The 27,461-nt window shown below is 35.9% G+C and overlaps 1 protein-coding gene and 1 long non-coding RNA gene across 3 annotated transcripts in view; one reads left to right on the forward strand and one right to left on the reverse strand.

Annotated features, from left to right (window-relative positions):
* The window catches only part of CADM2 (cell adhesion molecule 2), a 377,294-nt gene that overhangs the window by 124,332 nt on the left and 225,501 nt on the right, over positions 1–27,461 (reverse strand). For both annotated transcript variants that reach the window (XM_083362037.1, XM_083362038.1), the window contains exon 3: positions 26,457–26,606. In XM_083362037.1, coding sequence (XP_083218163.1) covers positions 26,457–26,606 — 150 coding nt within the window. The remainder of the gene's footprint in view (positions 1–26,456; positions 26,607–27,461) is intronic.
* LOC310640000 overlaps positions 10,701–27,461 on the forward strand; it is a 154,558-nt gene continuing 137,797 nt past the window's right edge. Inside the window, exon 1 of the long non-coding RNA XR_014492448.1 lies at positions 10,701–10,750. This is a non-coding gene — a long non-coding RNA (uncharacterized lncRNA). The remainder of the gene's footprint in view (positions 10,751–27,461) is intronic.

The raw sequence follows: 27,461 nt of genomic DNA on the forward strand, positions 1-27,461 counted from the left end.
AAAGGCCACAGCTTCGCAGAGCTTCAGGGCAGTATATTTCCCAAAAAGCAGAGCCTCTTGCTTTATTCCATTGCCTTTCCACCATTGGTGAGAACTCTTGTCAACCCATTTCTTGGTTCTCTTCATTCAGTATAACTTTTTACCCATATTTTGAAATCAAAATATAGTTATAGGTTGGCTATATAATGCTTTGTATAGTTCTGTGTAGAAACACTGATGGAAATGCTGTGGTATGAAGGTGCCCTTCTTTTTCAGTATCCTTTATTACAATATGCGTGTGTATAACATTTTTAACAAAGGAAAAAAAGAGTAAATGGTATAATAACTGTTTTTAATGTGAAATAAGATTTTTATAGACAACTCATCAAATACTGTATCTGATCCCAAAGGTGCTTTTTCATGAGGCAACTATACTTCCTTGTTTTTTCTTTGAGGACATTTCTGCTTCTCATCCAAGAAGCTTCTTCAGCTGAAGAAAAACAAGTAAGTGCAGGTATCTTTGGGATAACTTTGACCTGGATGACTGGAATCTCCATAGACATTTACTGTACCTGATGTCTCAATCAATATATATTTTTCACACCTTTTTTTTTTTTAAAAAAATAAGTCTTCTAGAAAATTGCCAAATTGTATTAATTTCAAAATTAATAATAAAAAAATCTAACTCCTAACATTTCTTCCCCTAAAGTTGCACACTTCTTAATATATCTATGGAGATTCTCAAGTCATTCAGGTCATGGTTGTCCAAAAGATGCTTTTTTAAAAGGGAACTGGACTTTCTTGTTTTTCCTTGAAAACCTTTAGCTTCTTATATAAGAAGCTTCTTAATGGTGGAGAATGGAAGGATTTATATTCCTTTTTTTTCAATTTATCAAAGTTTTATTAATTTTTAAGAATTGCAGTCTTTAGGGCTTAGTAAACATGTTGTCTGGCTTCAAATATTTAACATTAACTTCTTCAATATAAAGCTGTTCAATACTACACAATCCAGTTATTTTTTCCCTGATCATCCTGTGTTTTCCATATTTTTTCCATTTTCCCCTCATTACACAGATACAATTTTTGGTACTGTTAATGTATAGAGAGTTAAATATAAGTATCTTCATCATATTTTACAGACCTAAAAAAGGGTAAAAAGGACTTCTGGTTTGCGTCACAGTGGAATGGGATGCAGAAAGGCAGGGCTCTGCCTTCTGTGCCCGATTTTGCCCTGCTGGAGGCCCTAAAAAGGGCCTAAAGTCACCCCGAAGAGGCAATGAAGAGGAGGGATGCCTTGTTGATCATGGAGACATGGCAGTTTTTCCATTCCAGCCAAGGAAAACCCTCCAAACTGGTAGGGGAAAGACCAGCTACATTCCTGTGGCTGGCCATTAGCTGCTGACACCCAAAGAAGAAAAAGGCACTAATTAACACATTGTAAGCAGCATGTTTGGAACTGGGTGAGAATATTGATCCTTTCTTTACTATTTTACAACTGAATAATGTAAACAGAAGGAGTGTTTTAATTTTATGGTGAACAGAAACATATAATACTGAAGTGGAAGTAACATAAAGCTACAGTTTTGATAAATTTGAGAACTGAGATAATTGTTAAGATTTTCTCTTTGGGGAAAAAAAAACCATTGAGGCAAAATATAAGAAATCAATCCTTTATTTTATGAGTAGAAAATGGACTTTGAATGATATCTAGTAGTGGATTTGTGTATAGCACTATAATTTGCTTCCTGGCTGCTTGGTGATTCCTAGCTCAGGAGAACAGCTGGCAATAAAGTAAAATAGTTTGGCATAGTTATCACCCTGAGCTTCTTGGATTAGAAATACCTACTGATTTTGGACTTCAAGAGTTAGTGGGAGAGAAAAAAAAATGATCTTGGACTACACCTGGCTAGGAGAGACTTTTGAGCTGTTTTCAGAGAGGTTGAACATTTTGAACACTTTGAACATTGCGGATTACAACTTTGCCTGGTACACAATTTTTTTATGCTTGAGGCAAAGGATCAGTATAAAATATTGCTTCCAGGACTGAACCTATATTTTAGAATCTATTGGATTATAAAGGATACATATAAAGACCAGAAAATTAGAGGAAACTTTGATCTACTCTTACTGAGACTGGTGATACTAGAGGATATCCAGGAATGATGCCTCAAGAAAAAACAAACACCTTTCGGAAAGAAATATATTCTATGCTACAACTAATTTACCAAACAATTGTTGAATGCAAGGAGAACAAAAAGAAATGATAATGAGATTAAAATTTTTTAGACAATATAAATGAGCAAATGTCCAAATTAAATCTACAACTAGAAAGTTCCCAGATAACGAATACAAAGTATGAACCAATGATCCAGGAATCAGAAGACGAAACAGATGAAATGGATTTAGAGATGGAAGAGATAAAAGAATGAAAATATAAACAACTATATACAAACAAAATACTGCACGACTTAGTTATAACAATGAAAATGGAAGGATTTATATTCCTTGCAGTCATCTGGTTGTTAGATGACTGAGAGTCATTGAGGCCACTTGGAGCTTTATCTGTGCCCTCAGAGTCACCTGAGTAGTGCAAATGTGTATGGAACTTTCTTGGAATGGCTGAAAGGACCTTGATGTACAGTAAATAGGAGATAGGTGATGTCATTTTTTAATATGTTTACAATATTTTGTGTTTTCAACATCTTTAACTCATTGCTGTCCTTTAGTAAATATTTTCACCTAATTAATACCATCTATATAGTAAATCCAATTGTGCTACTGAATGAAATGATTTCAAGAATAGCTTCAGGAGTTAATATGTCAGGAAATCTACTACAATATTCTGACAGTTACAGATCTGGTTCAATTCTTGGTTCAAATTGGCAGCATTTCCAGTGCTGTAAATAAAACCATAGATTAGAACTGATATCTAAATATATGTGGAATAAAGAATAACATTATCTTGAGGTAGAAGCCATCTGTTCAGCCTCCTTAGTTAAGAGTCCAGACCATAATTTCTACAAGGAATGGTGAACAGATTTAAAAAAATATTTTAAACTCCTCAGATTTGATTTGAATTGAATATTTTATTTGGTCAAATGTGATTATACACACAAGGAATTTGTGTCCATTTGCAGATTAAGCTTAACGTAGTTGTTAAATAGTGGGTTCTTGGGTGCAGGAATGACTATGCGAGGCTGAGTACAGGAAGTCATACTTTTATTTCTTGCTGAAAACTGTACTGGAGCAAGGGCTGCAACCAGCCAGAATATATAGTCTAGCCCCTAGGCAGCAGCCAATAGGTTTGAAACACCCATTGCCACCTGGGGCTAGCCAATTGCAGGACAGGAGACAGTTAGTCTGGGTTGCTGGAAAGCCGTTAGCTGCTCCAGCAACCCACGTGGTATAACACAAGAGCCCAGTACATAACAGTAGTATTATTCAGGTTAATATTTAACTAAGCTTTCTCTGAATTCTGAATTATAGAAAATCTGAGAAATATAGTTGAGGCAAAACAAACAGAGGCAGATAGATCTACTATCTGTGTTTTGTCAAGTGTCAGAGAAGTGATCAGCTGCCCAGGTAATTGGTTCTTTTGGATCCAGAGGCAATGAACACCCCAGTAAATAACTTGATTTTAAGCTTTATTATTAGTTCAAGCAAATGTAAAAGAGAAATCAAAATAATAAAGTTTTTCTGCATTGCCATTATCACATTTATTTCTGTCTGCCTGCCTTCCTTCTTTCCATCATCTATTGCATTAAAAACAAGAAAATAGAAAGTGAAGTTAGGATAAATTATTTTCTTTTAAAAATCTGTACAGTTGACAGTAGTTATAATACCCTAATTAATAAGGTAAATTGTTTATAGTTCATCCTGCAGTAAAACAAGGTTACCTGCACTAAACATTTTAACAAGCTATGAGTATATAGAAAAACTGAATGCAGAATACAGAAATTTCAACAATCCACTTCATAATAGTGAAGAATTTTTTTTTCTTATTTAGGCTGGCAGAAGAAAACAAGAAGTCCAGGTTGTCTAGAAGTAATACTGCATTTTATAAAAATGAAAAAGAGAAGCAGTAAGTGTCATAACAATAAGGAAGAAAAGAGATCAAATGAGAGAGTAGTAGAGAAAGTAGAAATGATAACAGGTTAGAAAAAAAGTGAAAAAACACTGTGCATGATCCAAAGAAAGCTATAAAATATAAATAAATAGGAAAGTTTAGAGTGTCCTGTTATTTTGAGAAAGTTCTGGAATAGATAAGAAATTACCTTTTGTCAAGACAAGAAGAATGGAGACTTTGAAAACTTCATAACTCATAGAATCAGATGTTATTTACTTGTCTTTATTATTCTATAAATATTTCAAGGCCGTGAACATAATCCTTTCTTCTATTTTACCACAACACCTGGAATACTGCATCCACACCTGGAATACTGCATCCAGTTACACCTGGAATACTGCATCCTGTTTTGGTCACCACGATGTAAAAAAAGATGTTGAGACTCTAGAAAGAGTACAGAGAAGAGCAACAAAGATGATTGGGGGACTGGAGGCTAAAACATATAGGGAACGGTTGCTGGAATTGTGTATGTGTAGTTTAATGAAGAGAAGGGTGAGGGGGTGACAAGATAGCAGTGTTCCAATATCTCAGGGGCTGCCACAAAGAAGAGGGAGTCAAGCTATTCTCCAAAGCACCTGAAAGCAGGACAAGAAGCAATGGATGGAAACTAGTCAAGGAGAGAAGCAACCTAGAACTAAGGAGAAACTTCCTGACAGTTAGAACAACTAACCAGTGGAACAACCTGCCTCCAGAAGTGGTGAATGCTCCAACACTGGAAGTTTTTAAGAAGAGACTGGCCAGCCATTTGTCTGAAATGGTATAGGGTTTCCTGCCTTAGCAGGGGGTTGGACTAGATAATTATTATTATTATTATTATTATTATTATTATTATTATTATTATTATTATTATTATTATTATTGTTGTTGTTGTTGTTGTTGTTGTTGTTGTTGTTATTATTATTATTATTGTTGTTTTGTTGTTGTTATTATTATTATTATTATTATTATTATTATTATTATTATTATTATTATTATTATTATTATTATTATCCCTGTGAGGTGGGTGGACTGAAAGAGAGTGACTGGCCCAAGGCATTCAGCTGGGTTTCATGCTTAAGGCAGGATTAGAATTCACAAGCCTCCTGATTTCTAGCTTGGTGTCCAAGCCAACTAATATAAGCTTTTATACAGAGGGTTCCTTTACCTTTACATAGCATTTTTCATGGAGTACATTTACTTATGAACACATTACAGTGTATATATTCATCAAACACATTTACCATCTCAAATCTTAATTTGTACTTTTATCCAGTACTGTTATTCTTTCCATTGTTTGTATGTGCAATTATTACATTTGTTAAATTTCTTTGCCATCAATCTCATGGTTCACGGTGACTCAGAGCCTGAAAGATTCACTAGGCTCAAGATAAAATCTTTAGGTAAATATATGCCAGATAATGTTTTCATAATTTTTTAGAAACAGATTTAAAATTGCTATAAATTGCAAATAACCTTACAGTGTATAATACTATAAAGTCATCTATAAATATTTTACTTAGTGCTTAGGACCTTCGTGGTTAGAACTTCCTAAATTTTTGTTAGTGCAATTAATATTAATTTTATAACTGTGTGCAAGAATTTTACATGTGAATTAGGTTAATAAGAACTATAATATTTAATTAATGATATAACGTTGAAATTCTACAGGTATTATAATTAGATGCCTTTACTTTTGTTTCGTATCTGGAGCCCTGTATATTGCAAAAAAAAAAAAAAATGCCTAGGGCAGAGGAAATATTACTAGTGAATTTAATATTAGCTAAAAGGCTGCCAAGGTTGAATTAATGGAATACCTAAGATGAACAAATAAAACAAATAATGCATGCAGATACTGTGAATCTGAATGTATTGCGCTAGCTAGGCTACATATTTGAAATACAGCCTGAAGCATAAACAAGACATATATTACCGTATGCTTTAATCAAAGATCAAAAATTACTGCCAAAGCATTTAAGAATTTTGTAAATTTAAGATTAAAATCGTCCAATTGTTATAAGATTAAAATCGTCCAATTGTTCAGGGAGAAAATGTCATTACATCAATTCATTTTTTTTAATTTCCAATTTTTTAAAAAAAAAACAGTAAACATGGACTATAAGGCAGGTAATATTTTTTTGTTTTTTTATGTGTGAAGAGACTTTCTTTACAAATATGAAAAAAAATATTTAATTTAAGTTACTTTCTTTAAATACTTAATACATGAAAGTACTATATTTTCCCCAGGTAAAAGCTGAAGGCATTGCAATTTGTTTTGTTGCAAAATTGGGTTCTACTTCAGTAATAATTGCTAAATGAACTAGATAAACTCTCATGTTTGTTTTAGGTAGATTTGTCTTGTATATTACTGTGGATGTGGCTTAAATTTTCAAATGCTATTAAAGATGAAGGTGTGATTATGTTATGCTACAAAATGACAATATTTTTTTGTTTTTATAAAGGACAATAAAAAAAGCAATATGGTGAAGTAAATTTTACTTAGGCTTTGTACACCTGAATGCCTGCTTAATTAGAATTAGTAGATGGCTTCAGAGAAATTACTGCTTTTTTATATAAAATGATAATTTAATAATTAGCCAGATGACATTTTAAGGTCAGTAAAGCAAAGAGAATAAAATAATTAACATAGTAATAGTGTTATTGCTTCTATTTGTAGCATATATCTGTCCTCTATGACCAAACATAAAAGCAATAGGATTGGTTCCATTATTAGAACATCTTTCAGGAATTTTCAGTAGTAACAATGAATCTCTCTGTACTGATCCTTCTAACTCATTTATTTTTTTAAAAGGCACAAAAAAGGTGATGCATATTGGGTATGAGAACATAAATTGACAAGTAGAAATGTGACAGTAAAGGAAGAAATGAGGAAAGTGGCCTTAATATAAATATATACAAGGCTTTTTTTGTTATAGAACACTCAGAATGGAGTTCTGGCACCTTTTTTGGATGGAACCTTGTAGGGTAGGCAAGGTGGGTTGTATGATATATGTGAGTTCCAGCACCTTTTTCTTTTACAAAAAAAACACTGAATATATATAACTTGTTACATACTCATCTCAAAATGCCAAAGGTGTTGATATGACACCTTTGTATCTGATTAATAAATTAATCAGATTAGGCCCGGATACCTCCAATTCTACGTGGGGAAAAACCCAAATAACCAAATAACTATATATATAGTTTCAAATATATTTTCTAAAGTTCCCACATTCCAAGTACTTTGTCAGCTTCAACTACTAAATATGGTGAATTGGTGTATTAGGGTTAGAGTGCAAAACTGGGCTGCTGGGACTCAGATTTATGACCATATCAGACAGCAGTGGCAAACCTAGCCCCAATTATTGTTGTAAGCTGAGGACTACTTGTGCTGAGAAACTTGACTGAATTTCGAATTCTTGTAATACTGAATGTTTGTAGGCAATATATATAATTTATTAATCAGATACAGCACAGAACAAATCAGAGGTTGTATCATTAAATGAATGAAAAATCTGAATATAGATATAGAGAAGGAACAGTGAGAATTTCAATTTGAAAAAAATACATTTACACTACCTTGATCATTATAGAGAATTGGCATGTTTTATACTGATAGTTTTCTACAGTCAAAATTGCTAAAATAATAACTTCTGTGAAATGGTGGAAATGATCAGATTAGATCCTTCTTCCATATGTGGAAGCAATATTGCAAAGTTCAACAATATTAGAAACTAATTCATTATAGAATCAAACAAATTTTGAAAGCTGTAATCCCATTTCATACTAAGATATTTTTTATTTTACTTTAGTGAAGAAAACTTTATTTTAAAATATACTGAACTGGCATTGTACTACATGTGTTAGCAGCTACAAAGATTTTACAGATCTGTATTAAAACAGATCTTTGATCCTGTCTATGGCAGAGTAGCTAACTAAATTGTGAGACTATGCTTCAATGTCTAGTATAACTTCATAGTTTTTTTAAAAAAAAACTGGGATAGAATTTAATTCTATATGGAGACTATATTTTCTACCCAAGGAATTATGCCACTTCTAAAATTTGAGTATCCTTTTATATTTAATCTACATAATATTCATAGTATTCTCTTAATCTATATTTATTATTTATAGTTTCTCTCTTTTCTTCCTAATGACTCTAAGTGTGTTGCCCAAGTATCTTAAACCTCAATAGAAAGATAATTTAATTATAAATTGGGTATGAAATTCTATTATTCAGCTTTTAATGAATATATTTAGAATATATTAACTGTATCATGTTTTAGATTTGTTGATTATTCAACCATATTTTATTGACTATATTTTTAATATTGTTTTTGTAACATATAAATTTTCAGTTCTTTTGAATTTGTATGAGTGTTGTTTTCTTTCCTTCATTTTTGAAAATTTATAACATATAGCTTATAAAAATTAACCAATCAAGGAAATTATAGACTTGCTTGTCCATTAACTAATGACTTGTTGGTGCAGATTACTCATACTACCCAAAATTCCTGTTTTATATTTAGTACCCAAAATAAAAGATTTGTTGAAGTCTATAAAATTTATGCTTCAGAGGATATGTATAACTATGCTTTAAGTCGAGAACAAGTAGAAATAACTCTAAAATTAAATTATGTTCTATCATGGTCTGAACACTAAGTACTAATATTTTATCTTTAGAAAGAAAATAAGGGCAAACTAAATGACAGAGCTTTTGTCCATATACTGATTATTTTTAACAATTTATAGAAAATAAATATGATTAAAGGATGTTGCCACTGTTAATTGTTTATGGACAAACAGATCATGTTGCTTATACTATGGATTCTTTTGTTCAGGTATTATTTAAAGTATACGATTTATTTGTATCTTTTAAAGGACTGGGACATTAAAGAAGCCTATAGGAAAATACCTGCCCACCCCAATTTTAAAACAAACATTTAACTTACTGGTGTAGTGTTGGCATATAGGATAAAAGCTGTATAATTGCTTACACTTCTATCACCTTTAATTCTTCACTTGAGGAATTAAAATCTAAAATCAAACTAGTTTTTGTCAGTTTTAAACTACCTCATCTTTGTTTGAATATGAGCTCTATTCAGCATCTGCCTGTCACAAGAATAACAAACAATACATCAGGAACATTACATCATTATTTGCACAGGTATAGCCATGTAAAATAAAAAATGTGATGAAATGCAATGGATCAAAAAATATCTAAGTTCTCATTATGGTTTTTAAAAAGATTGCTGCTGTGAGTAAATAACAAAGATCAAACTTGAGGTCAAGAAAAAAGGAAAGATCATCTCATCAGAGTCTTCAGAATAAGAGTAAGCCATTAACTCTGTGGCTAGAAATGTGAATTGCCTGATGTTCTTGGCTGCAAATTTCATTTATTGAGATTACTGACTATACTGATTGGGGTAAAGTATTGTAATTTAATATCTAGGAACTCATGCTGTGTAAGGCAGGGAGACAGGAAAAAAAATGCAACTATCTAGTTGTCCCAGTGTCTAGTTACAATTACTGATGGAATTGGAAAATGTAGTTAGTTTTATGGAATATTGCACAAAAACTATAAAAAATGCCAGATTTTTCAGATAAAGTCCCAAGTCTTATAGCAAATTATAAGAGAGGGAGAGAGATTCTGGTTTTATTAAAAAAATGCAACAGGTACCACATCCTATATTGCAGAGATATACACTTATGAAGACTGCAAAAATCTGGACAGTCATGTAAGAATTGTAAAGAAACACAGAAAATACTAACTCTTTATTACTCTCCAGTGATTGCCCTCTAAGAGGATATGCTTGGTCTGTGGTATAAATAAATACATTTTTAAGAAATCCAGATTTTTTTTATGATCGAATATGACAGCCACATCGAACGACATAATGGCATGACAGGTGGAGTGATGAAAATACAAGCGGAGCCTGCTGTTGAGCCTAAGGACAGTGGACTAATATGACTAGGACAAGGTACATGACGAGGACATCCAACAGCTGACTTGCTTACAAAGCAGACCAACACCACGACTAACCATGACTGCAAGAGCAATTATCCGGCCACAGTGCCAAATGACCGCACACAACAGGATAGTCGTGCCAAACAGCTGGGGGAAGGCAAGATGTCAAGATCTAAATAGAAGTCGGCTTCTATGGCTGAGCTGGAAGTGGTGCGGCTGAATGTAAGAGGGAAGGGAGCGGGCAGGCTGATAACACATTCTATGACCTGACCATTAAACTGTCACACATGTTTATATGTAGATTCTTCCCACCTTTAGCCCTTACTCTGATGATGTCAACAGGAGGTTGACGAAAGCTCAGTGATTAAAAGGCTCTTTTGTATCCTGGAGTTCAGTAGCATTTTTGGTTTTCTAAATGTTTACACCTGGTGTGTGTGTGTGTGTGTGTGTGTGTGTGTGTGTGTGTATGATACAAACATAGGTGATCACACAGATCACACAGATTTAAAAGAAAAAGAAAGGAAGGAAGGAAGGAAGGAAGGAAGGAAGGAAGGAAGGAAAGGAAGGAAGAAAGAAAGAAAGAAAGAAAGAAAGAAAGAAAGAAAGAAAGAAAGAAAGAAAGAAAGAAAAAGAAAAGAAAAGAAAAGAAAAGAAAAGAAAAGAAAAGAAAAGAAAAGAAAAGAAAAGAAAAGAAAAGAAAAGTTCCTTTCATTAGGAAGGGGAAGGGCAGAAATAAGTTTCTTCAAAAAAGACCGAATCAAAACTCAAGTAAGCAGTCCACAAAACTAATTAAACCTGATACAACAAAAACTAAGCCATTTTGATGTAATTTATTAAATGAAAAGACTGTGAAATTAACAGCAATCAAAAACTAATTAAAGCTGATGCAATAGGAGCAGCCAAAGAATGCCAGATAGCATTCATGGAGCCAAAGAAACATGGCTGTCAAGTTAAACAAAATCAACCACATTCTGTTTTTGAATAGTAGTGCAAAGATAATTATGCACTGGATGACACACTCTGAATTAGATTCAAGTCATTACCTCAGAAGACAAAAGGACTGACATGAAATACCGAAGTGCTTCCACAGAAAGATCTTATATTTGAAGTTTTTAAAATTCTTAGGTCTTCTATATGACTCATCAATTAAATATAATATTCCATTGTTATATTATGATAACAATTAATAAGTGACATCTGGGAGAATAGTATTGCTTACAGGACATTTTAAAGTAGGAACTAAGATCTAAAATCATTATTTTAACAGACTATAGTATTTGTACCTATTTTTTCATCAAGCATCACTCATTTTAAAGCTTATTTTATTTTATTTATTGATTTATTTATTTTTGGGACTTATATGCCGCCCTATCTCCCAAAGGACTCAGGGCGGCTAACAACAATAAAAAACAATAATACAAAAATTAAAAAAGAATCAAATAAAAGCCCCAAAATAAATTAACTACACAGTTAAAAATTAAAACATATTTAAAAACCCATCATCAATCCAGGTCAGCCTGATGGAAGAAAAAAGTTTTAAGGCCGCGGCGAAAGGACCGGAGGTCCGGGAGTTGGTTCCAAAGGGCTGGTGCTCCCACAGAGAAGGCCCTCCCCCTGGGGGTCGCCAGCCGACATTGTCTTGCCGACGGCACCCTGACGAGGCCCTCTCTGTGTGAGCGCACTGGGCGATGGGAAGTCGTCCCCCGTAGCAGACGGTCCTGCAAATATCCCGGGCCTAGGCCATGTAGGGCTTTAAAGGTAAGTACCAGCACCTTAAATCTCACCCGGAAGAGTTTCCAACCAAATAGAATGCATTGAAAGAAAACTTGTAAAGTTTTATGTGTGCTCTTAAATTTGAAGTGATAATCAATATCATTGGGAAAGAAAAAAAAAGAATGGAGGATGAATCGGAGGAAAGGAAGAAGGGAGAGTAAGCAGATTCTTTCTAAGAGGTAGTTAGTTGATTTAAATAAATATTAAATTTAAATTAAATAAATCTTTAAGATTGTTGAAATTAATGAGATCAGGATAATAATGACTGTACTATTTAAATGGATATATGTATGATAAAATGGATTCATAATAATCCAGGATTTCTCAAATGTGGACTAGAAGGGTTTTTTTTAAATTGGCAGACTTTAAAATTCATTCTTACTTTGTCTATGGCAGGGCTTTTCAACCTTTTCACAGATTGTACCACTTTTAGGACATGACAATATTTGAGTACCGCCAGTGCTTATCAAGGTGTCAAAAACTTGATGACTAAAAAAAAAGGGGGAGGATTTTTGGGTTTTACTGATTAGATTCATTTGTTTTTATAGAAATGGCTAGTTTATAATATTATGGAAAAGTAAAAAGTCGAGGTTCAATGTTAACGCTTCCTTCTACTGCAACAGAGGAAGTCTGTTCTTTTTCCCTTCTCCTCTTCCCCCCCTTTTTCCTCCCCACAGTGTCCTACTATTTGCTTTTATATTTTATTCTATAATCTAATAAAATATTAAAAACTGTAGGAAAAAAGGCGGAAAAAGTAACAGTTTTAATTTCTTTGGTGGGTCTTCTTTCTGAATCACTTTCCCTTTGCACTGACAAATGTATGATGAATTTATCCATTTTGTTAATATGCACCACTAGCAAGCTCCTCTTACTCCTACAACTACTTTTACTTGTTTCTTACACAGTTGTTCTATTTCTATTTGACAGTTGTTCTATTTTTATTTGGAGATATTTGTATTTTGTTATTTTCTCCATTCCTTTTCTCCTATTGTGCTTGAGATACTGCCACATCCACTATCCAGACTTTTTTTTCTTATTGACCATTGTTAAGTCTCTCATGTTACACAGCAGATGCCTGTTTCAATTCTAAAGTCCCAGAGCACTTTAGTTTCTTCATTTTTTATTACTATTTCTATTTTATAGCCCCACCAGTTCTTCCAGGCAAATATTTTTGCAGGTTTTTCCATCACACCATTGTTGCTATTTTGTCATGCCAATGTTTTTAATCAATCTGTGCAATCTTCTTGCAGCATCTAAGCAGGTAGTCCACTGTTTCTTCAGCTTCTTCACAGAAGCAGCACTTGTTGTCTATTGTTGTCTTCTTAATTCTGGTTTTGTAGGCATTTGTTGTTAAGGTTTGGTTTTGTGCTTCCAGAATTAGCCCCTCTAGCTCTTTCTTTGACTTTCCTGCTCTTAGCCATTGCAGGTCTTGTATTATAGCAGTAATTCATTAATTAATGTTTATTATTTATTATTTATTTTGGGAGATGGACAAATTTGTTCATCATTGTAGAGGGTCTAATATTGCAAAGTATGACATCTGTCGCATTAAGCCAAGGTTGATGTAACATGTATTGAATAAACCAAAATTGGCTTGGTTTCCACAATACACTTTGCAGAAATCAAATAAACAACATTATGAGTTTACAGAATGTGTGAACTGGTTTCTCAGTTTGGTATCACAGCCAATCAAGTTGATAATACAATATTATATTTTTCTTTTTTTCAGGGACAGTGATTCAATATGTAATTAGTTTAATTTGTATACTATTTATATATGCTATTTAGCACAGCAACCTAGTGCGGTTTCTGGTTTTTAAACAAAGAAGCAAACAAAGTAAGTTGATAATTGTTATTTCTATGAAAACTGGTCAATATGTAATATAATCTGCACATAATGATTGGGAGTATTATTTATCATAGCGTTGTTCCCAGTGCTTTTTTTCTAAAAAAAAAAAAAGGTGCCGGAATGCCGTTCTGAGCGTTTTATGAGAAAAAAAGCCCTGGTTGTTCCCCTCAGAAATAAAAAAGGTAAAGATAAAGATGTCTTTGTGAGTTTTATCTGCTTAAGATAAAGTGATTGACTTTAAGGGGCAGTGCTCATCTCCATTTCTTAAGCCGAACAGCCAGCATTGTATGGAGTCATTTTCACAGTCATGTGGCCACTATGACATCACATCGCAGCACAGAGCATGTGGTGAAACATGGAATGCTGTTACCTTCCTGCATGATTATATGTGGTAGCTATTTACTATTGCAAGCCCAATGGGCAAAAGCTCAGGATCGTATTGCAGAAGAGGCTTTTGTACTGCAGTGGATAGACAGTGGCTAAAATGATGAAGCAGGTTAAAATAATGCACATTTTTCCAGCCCAGATGTCAGCAAAATAATATTTCCCAGTTTAATACTGGGCTCCTTCCTTTTGTGTAAAACAATCTTGCTCTTTAATCCATTCAGATAAGTGTTGATTCTTTTCTTGAATTTCTTCAAAACTTTAAAAGCCACTTTTCTAAGTCCACCAAGAAGGAAGTATACAATCGCTCTCTAGGATTGGCATTCTTATTTCCTAATTAATTTTTAAAGCCTCATCAGTTGCTTTGTACGTCTAATGACAAATGCTTGTTCACATTCTCAGATAGATCTTATTGCAAATCCCTTTCTATTACAGCTTTGAGAGCAGGCTATTCCTAAGAAAAGACAGCATAGCTGAGATCAATAATTTAAACTCCTGATACAATTCCTCAAAAACGCCTCTGAAAATCACTATAAGTAGCTTATCTTGTTATATATTTTGTTGTTTCCAATACTGAAAATATGTTTTTTTTTTCTTTTTCACAAACAATATTATTTAGAATTAATTTCAGAGTCTTAATATTCAAAATCAAATGTTCCAAAACTTTTATAGTCCTTCATCTGTTTAAAATTTTTACAGTTCAAATTTTGTCTTGCTCTTGCTATTTTTTAAATTTTTCAAGCTTTCAAAGAATCCATTTTATTTTATTATGTTAAATAATGAACACACTCACTCCATGTTTTTAGCCTTATCCTTTTAAATGTGACTAACTTGTTTAAGTAATTAATAGGTAATTTCCAAAGTGTGATTAGCAACAAAAGCACAGAATTGTTGTCCTTTGAAGACTCCAATTACGGATAATAATAATAATAATAATAATAATAATAATAATAATAATAATAATAATAATAATAATAATAATAATAATAATTTAATTTGTATACCGCCCTTCTCCCGAAGGACTCAGGGCGGTGAACAGGGCAATACATAATAAAAAACAGAATACAAAAATTAAAAAGTAATTAAACCATTATGCCCGTAAAATTGATACATATGAGGAAAGTATGGCAGCTCCTATTCTCGCATCCTCCAGAGACCATTGCATTGGCAATCTTACGGCTTCTCTTGTCTAGAGAGAGTTGAAGGAACCAGGCTGCTCACCGACTCCCTGTTCTTAGCCGCAATCATTGGTTCTGCTTATTTGGAGCAATATTCAGTCTGTCATTCTTCTCCAGAAGTTACTTCATTCATTTACTTTACTCATCTAAATCACAGCTTCACTTATTCGGTATATTTTTCAATTTCCCTCAATGCAAATCTAGAAGATTTTCAATATTTTTATGAAATCACTTTAGCAAAAGAATTCCACAATCTCCCATGTGTCCCTGTTTTCCTGAAAACTATTCATTTGTTTTGATGGACAAATAAACTATGTTACAGGTGACAGTTTTATTACTTCATTACCATATAATGAATGTATATTTAATTCATAATTTATATATTTTGAAATATATATTATTCGTGAATATGCTTTTTCTAATAATCTGATAAAATAGATGTTGAATTTCTTACATTTCACAATATGTATATTTTCTAAATAAGACATATTATAATGTTAAAATAAATATTTTTAAAAGTTACCTAATTATTACAGCATTTCAAATTAATTCTATGAAATTATATCTTTCACTTTTTCTAAAGGTCTCTTCCCTTGTCGTTATACCTTATTTTCATTATACATTAGATGTTATACTACTTTGCAGCTCCCTAGCTGCTTTCATCCTTATTTGGCAAAACTCCTTGACAAGAAGTTATGCCTTGTGATTAATTTAAATGACTCATAGGAAGCTAACCCTCCGTAGGTGTGCTGCGAATGATCTAACATTCACACAAAGTTCCTGGTGATTAATTTACCTAAACTTTCCTACATGGGAAAAAAATAAAAATAAAAGAAAACAAAGCAATATTTTCCACCAAGGAAAATATTAAGAGGGGAAAATATACCAGAAGAAATTCTCACTGTAATACTATATGTAGTGTTACACTAGCATGCCCAATTTTTATTACAATATTTTTATATTGATATGAGAAATTTTCTGCAAGTATTTGTTATGTAAATAGGATATATTAGTCCAAGAGACAAGATAAATATATTTAAATACCATCGTTTTATTGCTTGTGATAATTTGCATTATATCTCTATCTAAATTTGATTTTCAAAATATAACAAAATTCTGAACACTTATTTCCTTCTTTAGTTTTTGTTGACTTTTATTTCATTTGGCACTATTTAAAATCTGTACTCACAAAAACTGAGACTTTTTGTTACAATATTTCAATTTCATGCAATGATATTAAAAGATGTAAACTGAATCTCCCTTAGTCATTATGCTTGTGATGATGTATCTAAAATCTTTTCACATAGCTATAATCATCTTTATTTTGCTCAATAAAAAAAGTAAATTATTTCTTCAGAACTAAAAAAAAATATTTTTTCGGCTTTAATAAATCTAAAACAATCTAAAGTCTATTAATATAAGCTGTATGTGTGTGTTGTGTGTGAGAGAGAGATTCTCTGCCGGATATCATGATAAACACACCATGCCTTCAAGGAAGCCAGCATCTCAACTGCAACATCAGTGAGATGGGAAGTTTGGAGCATTCATATAGAGAGGGTTGTATGATTATTTCTATTAAAGTAAGCACAAAGTTAAGCTACTATAAAATTACATGTCTATTACATAGTTCCTCCTTCTATTTATTTCCAATTGATATATGAATGTGGGACCATTCCAAACATGTTTAAACTTTGAAAACAAAACAAAGACATTTTAAGGATTGCAAATTTGATGACACATAGATATTGTAAAAACTCAATATTTTAATCATTAGACAGCAGATATTTGCACATTCAATTAACATTACTATTTCCTAACATTCACTTTCATTGAAGTTCTGTTTCACAAACACCAGATGCAAACAGAACACAAATTCTGGCATATTTTCTTAATACATCATGACTCACTATGCTATTCTGTTAGCCATTGTCACAATAAAATACTTAATTGCTAAAATATAAAAATAAGCAATACAATTATATCTTACCAGAAAAAACCCTATACCTCAAATGAAACAAATCTGCCTAAGCTTTGTAAGTATTCCACCAATATTTTGTGATATTTTTATTTTAACACTTCCAATTGTATTCTATTCAGTCATTATTTATATAAAAGATATTGATGTAGCTGCTTATGTCCTTAAATATTCCTAATTTGTTTTCTTTGAAAAAAAATGGAGCTCTTGTAAGCATTTTCTATGAAGCATTTACAGCAAGAACTGAATTGGTTAAATCTGAAGCATCATAGCTTTACTTACATGTTAATAACTTGGCAGCTGTACAAGAGTGGCATGTGAACCTGAAATTGCACTTGTATATCATTGTTTATGATGAATCAGAAAGGGGTGACCATCTGTCAAATACTCCTCATACAATGAATGAACACTACAAGAAAGCTAAGTTCAAGGTCTTGGTTATGATCTTCAAGTCCTTACATGGCATGGGTCCGGGTTACCTCGGGGACCACCTGCTGCCGGCGTCAACTCCCCTCCGCCCTGTGCGTTCCCACAGAGAGGGCCTCCTCAGGGTGCCTCCAGTCAGGGAATGCCGACTGGTGGCCCCCAGGGGGAGAGCCTTCTCTGTGGGCGCTCCGGCATTATGGAACCAACTGCCGGTGGAGCTCCGGATGGCATCAGACCTCCGAACTTTCCGTTGTGGCCTGAAGACCCATTTATTTGAATTAGCTGGTCTGGCCTGACGGGGGATTATGGGTTTTAAATTGTTGTTTTAGAATTGTATTATTGTTTTTAACTGGGCATTGGTTTAATCTTTTTTAACTTTTGTATTGTTATTTATATATGCCCTGTGAACCGCCCTGAGTCCCTAGGGAGAAGGGCGGTATACAAATTAAATAAAACCTAAACCTAAACCTATACATATTTGATTCACATGTTGAAGACACAGAGAAATTAGATCTTTGTCTCAATGTGTTTAGTGGAATTAAACCATCATTGTGCTAGTCCCATCGACAATATCTGTTCTCCTCTTGAGAGCCAATCTTCATAACTACTGTATGTTTTAAATTTCTATGTTTTTCTTTTCTGTGTTAGGCTGTCACTAATTCTCTAAAAACAATACTACATAAAGTACTGCTGAATATTTAATCAAATAAATTAACTGGTGCAAACTAAATCTTACGTGCTTGGAATTTTTCTAGGAAAAATAGGATGGGGTGCCAGTTAATCTCATTCTCCATTCCTCTTATTATTTTCGGGGGAAAACATAAACGTTTTCTCAATTTTGTATCACTACTGAGGCACATGCAAATACAATAATATATTTAATTTCATATTTATTTCTGATAATTGACAATACTGGCAAAAGTCTTTGAAAAGGAATACTTCCTACAGTGCCTCAATATTTGCTAGCCAATGTCCTTGTTCAAAGTGACCTCATCTTTTCTGGGAAAGGAGGAGCTAGGCATTTACAGGCTGGGGATTGGCTTGGTTTTTAGTTGCAATATTATTTGGGGATGGATTATTTGATGTAAATCACTTAGAACTACATTTACCTAAGCTGTGGAGCAAACAAATAATCTAAATAAATAGATATTGATCAATTGCATTAACATGTTTAATTATGCTTGCTTTGCCTTGCCCTTCTAACAGCTATTTTGTGACCCTTGGTATTCTTCTTGCCAGCTTAGAGGACTGCGTGAGAAGCACATTGTCGTGATAGTTTTCTATCTTCTTCCAGGCTTTCTTTAGTTAGTGTTGCAACTTCCCATGTAGTACCACTACTTTGGTAGCTACATTGGCTCTCAACAGGCTTCTGAATATCATTTATGGTCTTGATTATCATCCCCACAAAGCACAAAACTGTATAACATGCAGGACCATCTGTCTCTGATTATTTCTGTCCATCTTACATGTTCTTACCAATTGGACATGGATTAAGTCCATTCTTGGGACAATATCATTTGATGGAACTTAGGAAGTGCCTTTCTTCTTATGGAGTACCTACCCTTTAGTATGGTTTACCCTCTTCCCTAGAATAGGATAGCCCTGACTTCTTTCAGCCTCTAGGATTTTTTTTTAATCCTTTTGCTTTTGGGTGATACTGTATTTGCAATGTTATTTAGGAGAGGCTTATTTCATGTATAATACCCAGAGTAACAAATACATGAGTTATGCAGCTGTATAAATATTCTAAATAAATACTGAACAATCATAGTAACATGATTAATTATACTTGTTTCTCACTGTCTTTCTGCAAGGTGTATTCCTCAAAGTACAAAATGCTTATTGAACATTCCATTTTTTACAGTGATATAAAATTAATTACTGTGCTTTGGTAGCGACCATTAAAATTGGGGATTTGCCAAAATCCATATTTGCATATTTAATTTCAGATATTTTGCCAGGCTTATTCTACCTAAAAATGATGCATTGTGGGTCTATTTTAGGTCTGAACAGACAAAAGAGGCAAATTCAGGTTGCTTTATTCTACTCCTCAAAATAAGATAAAACATAAATCTATTTTTAATTAATAGTTATTTCTTTTAACCCATCAAAACTGATGTTTTATACTGGGAACTTTAGTTACATTGAATATTAATGTGATCTTAATAATGCTTAATAATGCTTTTGAAATCTCAAATTAGCACAAGAACCTAATCCACTTACATCTGCTGCCCCTAGAGGTGAGAGCTCTAGGGGACATGCTGTACCCAGGATGGATGTTTCGGACTATTCCCCTCTTGTATAGGCTTTCCAACTGTCGTGAGAGGGCGGTGGTTGGCCTGTCCTGGGGTGACACCCAGCTGAGTGGCAGTGGCTGGGTGGAGGCTCGGGACATCTATTTGCTCTCTGTTTGGTTCCTCCTTAAATCAACTGATTATGGACTGCCTATATCTGGACTGCTTTATGCCTTGTTTTAGGTACTCCTCTACGGACTTGCTCGCCCTCAGGGGTGCTCCCCCTTCCTGGAGGCGGCCCGCCTTTCCAGCCGAATATAATCTCGAGGAAGGTCCCATCTATTGGGATCCTGAGAGATGGCCGGGCACGGTTATGGGCCTCCGACGTAAACCTAACAGGAGGTCCTTGATTTGTTTTTTGTCAAAATTTTTTTGGGGGTTAGGGAGGAGGGAGGGTTCTTTTTTTGGTTGTTTGGACGAGGGGGGCAGTCCAACTACCTTTGTTCAGGCTAGTGCTGAGGCTGATCGCGGAGGGGAGGAGCGGGGGTCGGCTGCTTCTGGGGCTCCAGGGCCAGTCGTGGGATTATCTATTCCCACGACGATAGGGAATGGCAGCAGGTGTAGGAACAGAGGGCCGTATCGGTCTCAGGGAAGGCCTCTCCGCTGCTTACAAGCGGTGAGGCACTCCGACCCTCTGGTTCCGCCCCGAGGTCCCGGGAGTGAGGATGTGCAGCCTCCTGAGCTCCGGCTGGTGTATTTGAATGCCAGGTCGGTCGTTAATAAGGCTCCTCTCGTTCGAGACTTGGTCGAGGGTGAGCAGGCTGACCTGGCTTGCATCACGGAGACCTGGCTGGGCCCAGAGGGCGGTGTTCCTCTGGTTGATCTTTGCCCACCAGGTTTCCGGGTGCTGCACCGGCCTCGGGCTCAGGGTAGGGGTGGGGGAGTGGCTGTTGTTGTGAGGGAGACCTTGTGTCCGCGGGAGGCCACCGTTCCCCAGACAGTCGGTTGTGAGTCTCTCTTTTTGAGATGCGGCCCTGGTGCGCAGTTGGGCTTGCTGCTGGTGTACCTTTCGCCTAGTCACGCAGCAGCAGCCCTGCCTGAGCTGCTTGATGTCCTCTCTGGGCTGGTGGTTGAGTTCCCGAAACTTATAGTTTTGGGGGACTTCAACCTACCATCGCTGGGAGGATCATCTGAGTTGGCTCGGGAGTTCATGGCTTCCATGACGGCCATGGACCTGACGCAAGTAATTACGGGACCGACTCATGAAGGAGGCCACACCCTTGACCTTGTTTTCTTGTCTGGACGGTGGTTAGATGATCTTGGTGGGGGCTCTCCAATTATTATGCCCCTGTCATGGACCGATCATCATCTCCTGCGGCTGGTCTTCCGTTTTGCCACCCCCCGGCGTGGGTGTTTGGAACCACTCAAATGGTACCGCCCCAGACGCTTAATGGATCCCCAGAGGTTCCAGGCGGCGCTGGGGTCCCCACCTGCCTCCCTCACTCACAGCTCGGCCGAGGCCTTAGTGGAAGCCTGGGAAAGGACGGCCACTGAGGCCCTTGACCGAGTTGTACCCTTGCGGCCCCTGACCCGGTGCAGATCCCGTCGGGCTCCATGGTTTTCTGCGGAGCTCCGGGAGATGAAGCGTCGGAGACGGGGCCTAGAGAGCGGTTGGAGGTCCAGCCGATCCGAACCCGACCGATTGCGACTAAGAGCCTATATTAGGTCTTATCTCGCTGCAATTAGGGAGGCGAGGTCCAACCACTTCGCCACCCTTATTGCGTCCGCAGATAATCGCCCGGCTGCCCTGTTTAGGGTGACTCGCTCCCTCCTAAATCAGGAGGTGAGGGAGGATCCCTTGCAGGGACGTGCCGAGGAGTTTAACCAACATCTGTCGGACAAAATCGCTCGGATTCGGACCGGTTTGGACTCTGACTGGGCAGAGTCTGACGATCAGGACACGGGCGGTCTTGTCGATATCATCTGGGAGGAGTTTGATTCTGTGACTCCGGAGGAAGTGGACAGGATCATGGGGAGGCTGAGCACCACCACATGTTTATTGGACCCGTGCCCTTCCTGGCTGGTTTATGCAGCCCGGGAGAGGACACGCAGCTGGTTCCAGGCAGTTATATCGGCTTCTTTGAGTGAGGGTATCTTCCCCGCCGTCTTGAAGGAGGCGGTGGTGAGGCCTCTCCTCAAGAAGCCTGCCCTGGACCCGGCTGTATTGAATAACTTTCGTCCTGTCTCCAACCTTCGCTTTCTTGCGAAGGTTGTTGAGAGTGTGGTGGCGCATCAGCTCCCTCTGGTCCTGGATGAAGCGGATTATCTAGACCCGTACCAATCGGGTTTCAGGCCCGGGCACAGCACGGAGACGGCATTGGTCGCGCTGGTGAATGATCTCTGGAGGGCTCGGGACAGGGGGCATTCCTCTGTCCTAGTCCTATTAGACCTCTCGGCGGCTTTCGATACCATCGACCATGGTATCTTGCTGCGGCGTCTCAGGGGATTGGGAGTGGGAGGCACAGTTTTACGGTGGTTCTCCTCCTATCTCTTGGGACGTTCGCAGTCGGTGTTGGCAGGGGGGCAGAGGTCGACCGCGAGGTCTCTCATTTGTGGAGTTCCTCAGGGGTCGGTCCTCTCGCTTCTCCTGTTCAACATCTACATGAAGCCGCTGGGTGAGATCATTCGTGGCTTTGGAGTTGGGTATCATCAGTACGCTGATGATACCCAACTTTTCTTTTCGACCCCAAACCACCCCAGTGATGCCCTCGACGTGATGTCCCGTTGCCTGGAGGCGGTTCGGGTCTGGATGGGGAGGAACAGACTCCAGCTCAACCCCGACAAGACTGAGTGGCTTTGCATATCTTCATCCCGGGTTTATTCGGACATTCCACCTCTAACTATGGGGGGTGAATTATTACCCCCCGTAGATAGGGCTCGCAACTTGGGGGTCCTCCTAGATTCACGGCTCACCTTGGAAGATCATATAGGAGCCGTGACTAGGGGGGCCTTTGCACAGGTTCGCCTGGTGCGTCAGTTGCGGCCCTATCTTAGCCGGGATGATCTGTGCACGGTCACTCATGCGCTCGTGTCCTCTCGTCTGGACTACTGCAACGCTCTCTACATGGGGCTGCCCTTGAGGACCACTCGGAAGCTCCAACTGGTACAGAATGCAGCCGCGAGAGTGGTGTTGGGAGTCTCCCGATACTCCCACGTTACACCTCTGCTCCGTGAGCTGCATTGGTTGCCAGTTGTCTTCCGGGTGAGATTCAAGGTACTGGTAACGGTATTCAAAGCACTCCATGGCATGGGGCCGGAGTACCTCAGGGAACATCTGCTGCCGGCATCAAGCTCCCTGCACCCTGTGCGTTCCCACAGAGAGGGCCTCCTCAGGGTGCCACCGATCAGAGAATGTCGATTGGTGGCCCCCAGGGGGAGATCCTTCTCTGTGGGCGCTCCGGAGCTATGGAATCAGCTACCGGTAGAGCTCCGGACGGCGCCCGATCTTCGCTCCTTTCGCCGCGATCTCAAGACATTTTTGTTTGTACAAGCCGGCCTAGCCTGAGGGGGAGTGTTGGGGTTGTTTTATCTTTTGTTTTTTAATTTTTCTGGGGTTTTTTAGCGTTGTAGTTATATTGTTTTTAACTAGGGCAATTATTTAATCTGTTTTTAATGTTTGTATTGGTTATTTTATTCTGCCCTGTGAACCGCCCTGAGTCCTCAGGGAGAAGGGCGGTATATAAATGTTATTAAATTAAATTAAATTAAATTAAATCATAGTATGCAGCAATGATCTAATGTCACTTTGACATTTTTAACTTAATATTATAAACTTATAATTTTTTTTCTGATTTTCTGATGTTATAAATTTATATACCAGAACAAACAAACAAACCACCTCTAGGGTTTTTTAAATGTAAGAGTTGGTCAGGATTCAAAATAAAGTTCAGATATTTGGCACAGTGGAGATATTCCAGATCCACTCAACTAAATTTGGACACTGTGTGAAACTAAAGAAGCATGCTTTCTATGTCCATGCCCTCTGGGACAGCTTGCCTCAAATTATAGATGGCATCCAGTCCCTTAAGTTTCTAGAAAATTCTTAAGACCTAGCTCTGTTCAAATGTTGTGGAATCTCTGTTATGTTGTTATTGCTATTTTAGTCCAGGCTGCTGCATTTTATTTCATTTTTTTATTTTGTTTTAATTGTGCATTTTGCTATTACAAGCCACCCATAGCCTATTGGACTGGGTGGCCACAATCAATGTAATTAATTAATTTAATAAATTGTAATTAGAATTTTGCAATTAGTAAACATGTAATTCTTTGAAGATATAAGGTTTTTATTTAGAATTGAATAGAATTTACTTATTAGGTTTCTAAGGCTGCTTAACTCAATAATAACTTTGTGTGGGTACATTTAAAAAAAGCCTCTCTAGTATAAGGTGTATTATAAACCATCTTGACAGAACTCAATTCAGGAGGAAATGTAACCCAAGATATCCCCAGGATCTGGTGGAAAAAAAACAACAACACAGGTCTTCAATCCCTGTGGAAAGGATAGCAAAGATGGGGCTAGAATATTGTTCCAGAAGGGAAACATCATAACATGTGAACTATTATAAAACCAGTATTTTTAATTAGTTCTGTTGCACACATTGCACATATGGTCAGGAAGAAATGCTACCTGAAAAAAATAAGGACATGTCAGAAAAATGATAGCATATTAAGTGGGTATATTGGTATTGCCATAATACTTTACAGTGTAAGTGGCTAGAGAGAATATTTACCTGTGCTTATATCTGTATGTTTATATATGAATGTAAATACAACCCTTGCAATAACTACTGAATAACATTATAGGAGTACTGACTAACAGTGTGGGAGTTACACACTGGAGGTGGCTATTACATTGATAGTAAATCCCACCTTCCCTCTTGCTCCCTGCTTTCCCACCTACCTATCTTGTAGTCTCATATTATGTGTTCTCATTATTTTCTTTTTAATTATTTACTCTGTTGTTCCATTACTTTGCTACTGTTATGTTTACAATTGTTTTCATTGTTGTAAGCTACCTAGAGTAACTTCACAGTGAGATAGGCTGCAAATAAATAAAACAAATAAAACACACACACATAAATGAATAATATTTGTAAAGTTATCATTTTATAACAAATTATCATTTCATAACAAATTATTAAATAAAACATTAAACCATACCAAAAACTCAGAAATTATCCCCCCTCCCCACTTCCCAAAGGCATGAATTTTTCATTTTTTGTTCTTGTTTTTGAACTGGACAAATGGATTTTCCATAATTGGTGAATGAGATTTGATAGATTAATTGCACATTTAGATTATTAGAATGAATAGGTTTAAATAAAGAAATGTATATATATATTTGGAGAGAAAATTGTGTTGGTTAGCAGAATGAACATTACTAAATTTATTGGTATCAAATATCTACAGTATATACCAGGGAAGGTATTCCTTTATGGAAAATAATGTGTATGTGAGAGAGAATATATAACTTTCTACATCACACATCTCCTCCTACTGCTCCTCTTCCTCCTTCTCCCAAAATATTGTGTATGTGAGGGGAAATATACTCTTGCTATATCACACATGAACCCATCACCATCTCTTCCTCCTCTTCCCCCTCCCCCTTCATCCTCCCCCTCCCCTCCCCCTATTCTTCATCTCTGTTCTTTCATTCTTTCCCATTCTTTTTTTCTCTTCTCAGATCAGATACAAGATGTATCAAGGCATGAAATTTCTTTTTTTGTACTCCTTAAAGCTGCATAATAGGCACTGATTATGTTATTTTATATTATATCAAGGACAGCAAGTATATGAACAAGGAATTCAATAAAAGAAATAGAAACATACAATTTTTCCTTGGTAGGACACATGCAAATCCACAGGACAAATCGAAGCAGAGTGCAGTACTTTAAAATAGTGATATCAGGTTGAAGCAGCCTTTATTTTGGCAGTACAAAGATAAAGGTAGTCCTCTACATTTGCATAATGCAGGACTCGCAAGTAACAAAATTTCCAAAAAAGCCAACTTGGTATTGTAAAGCACATCACTGATGATCAACTGACAATGTGGCTGCTTGCTATTTTGTATAGTAATTTTTTTCATGGCACGCTAAATTATATCATAATGAAACCACCATGGTTATGCAGATGATCCTGATATGTAACATAAGCTACCATTTTTCCATGGTGGTGTCATAACACACATCTTGATATTTCTACCTTTTCCGTTACATGGAAAACCATTATAACAAATTTAGACTAATTTTGTACCTGTATTAACCTGTTTAAAGACACTTATAATCTTAATCTTCTATCCTTAAGAACACAAATCACAATCACATTTTTAGTCAGCAGTAAAAATAGAGAAAAATTGAGCAATTTAAAAAAATTCAATTTAATGTTAATATTCTATAATTTTATATTCCATCATGTTCAATTTACACATTTTTTTGTCTGAGGATAATGTAAAATAGAATATAGAACATCCAAACATTATTTAAAAATAACATTATTACGAGAACAATATATATATATATATATATTCACCTTTCTTGTCATCAAAGTACAAAGTTTGTTGAGCTGGATTTGACCACTGGAGGGAGGTGTTATCATTTTGATCAACTCTACAGGTCAATGTTGCTGTTTCACCTTCAATAACTGTAACATTCTGTGTGAGGGGAAACTGGCCTTGGCTGCCTGGGGAGGACATTAAAAAGATAAAGTAATTGTACTACATTAAAAGTTATAAGGGTAGGTCAATATCTTTTATCTTCCCAAAGGCTTGTTCAGTGAGTTCCTGCTATTTTATATTATTCCAGTAGGAGGAAAACTTAAAAAAATTTTTTTATCAGAATAGTTGATCTTAAGATAGATACATCATGCTTTTATCTATCTTTTTCATAAAAATGATAATTTTATGAAAATTATCAGAATATGAGTTTCTTTGTGTTGTCATTTCCTGACATGTAGCAAAGCCAGGTGAGCATTTTAACAATTTAAAATATTTTAGAATAAAGAAAAGTCACAGAATCTATATTCGCGTTAACTGGTGTCCCAGTTTAAATAACACTTTCCTGTTATTTAATCTCTTTCTGTGTATGTTTAATGTAATTAAAGGCAGGGTAAATTATCAAGAATACTTTAGCAAAATCATGAGAAGCTGATTCAGAACTTAAACATATTTTAGGACAACTTCATATCTAAAGTTCTAATTCAAAGGTAATGCGAACATTCTTATCAAGATAATTCCTTTTTTAAAATTCTAATTTGGTCTGTTTTTTTTAATGATGTCTAAACAGGAATAATTGAAAGGCTTTCAGAGTTCAAAAGTAATACTAAAAAAAAAAAGGTATTTTGATACCACAGGACATAGGTGATGAGAATCTGATGACTGCAACCTATTTGGAAGAATATGAGTTATATAAGATTCCAAAAGCTTGTTATATTTTCTTCTTTAACTAATACAGAAAAACCTAGTAAAACATTTAAATAAACAAATTTTAAACAATATATAATCTAGAAGTCAAACATAATTAAGTCATTATTTGTTGA

Source organism: Vipera ursinii (genome assembly GCF_947247035.1).
Source record: "Vipera ursinii genome assembly, chromosome: 4".
NCBI classification, from domain to species: Eukaryota; Metazoa; Chordata; class Lepidosauria; order Squamata; family Viperidae; genus Vipera; species Vipera ursinii.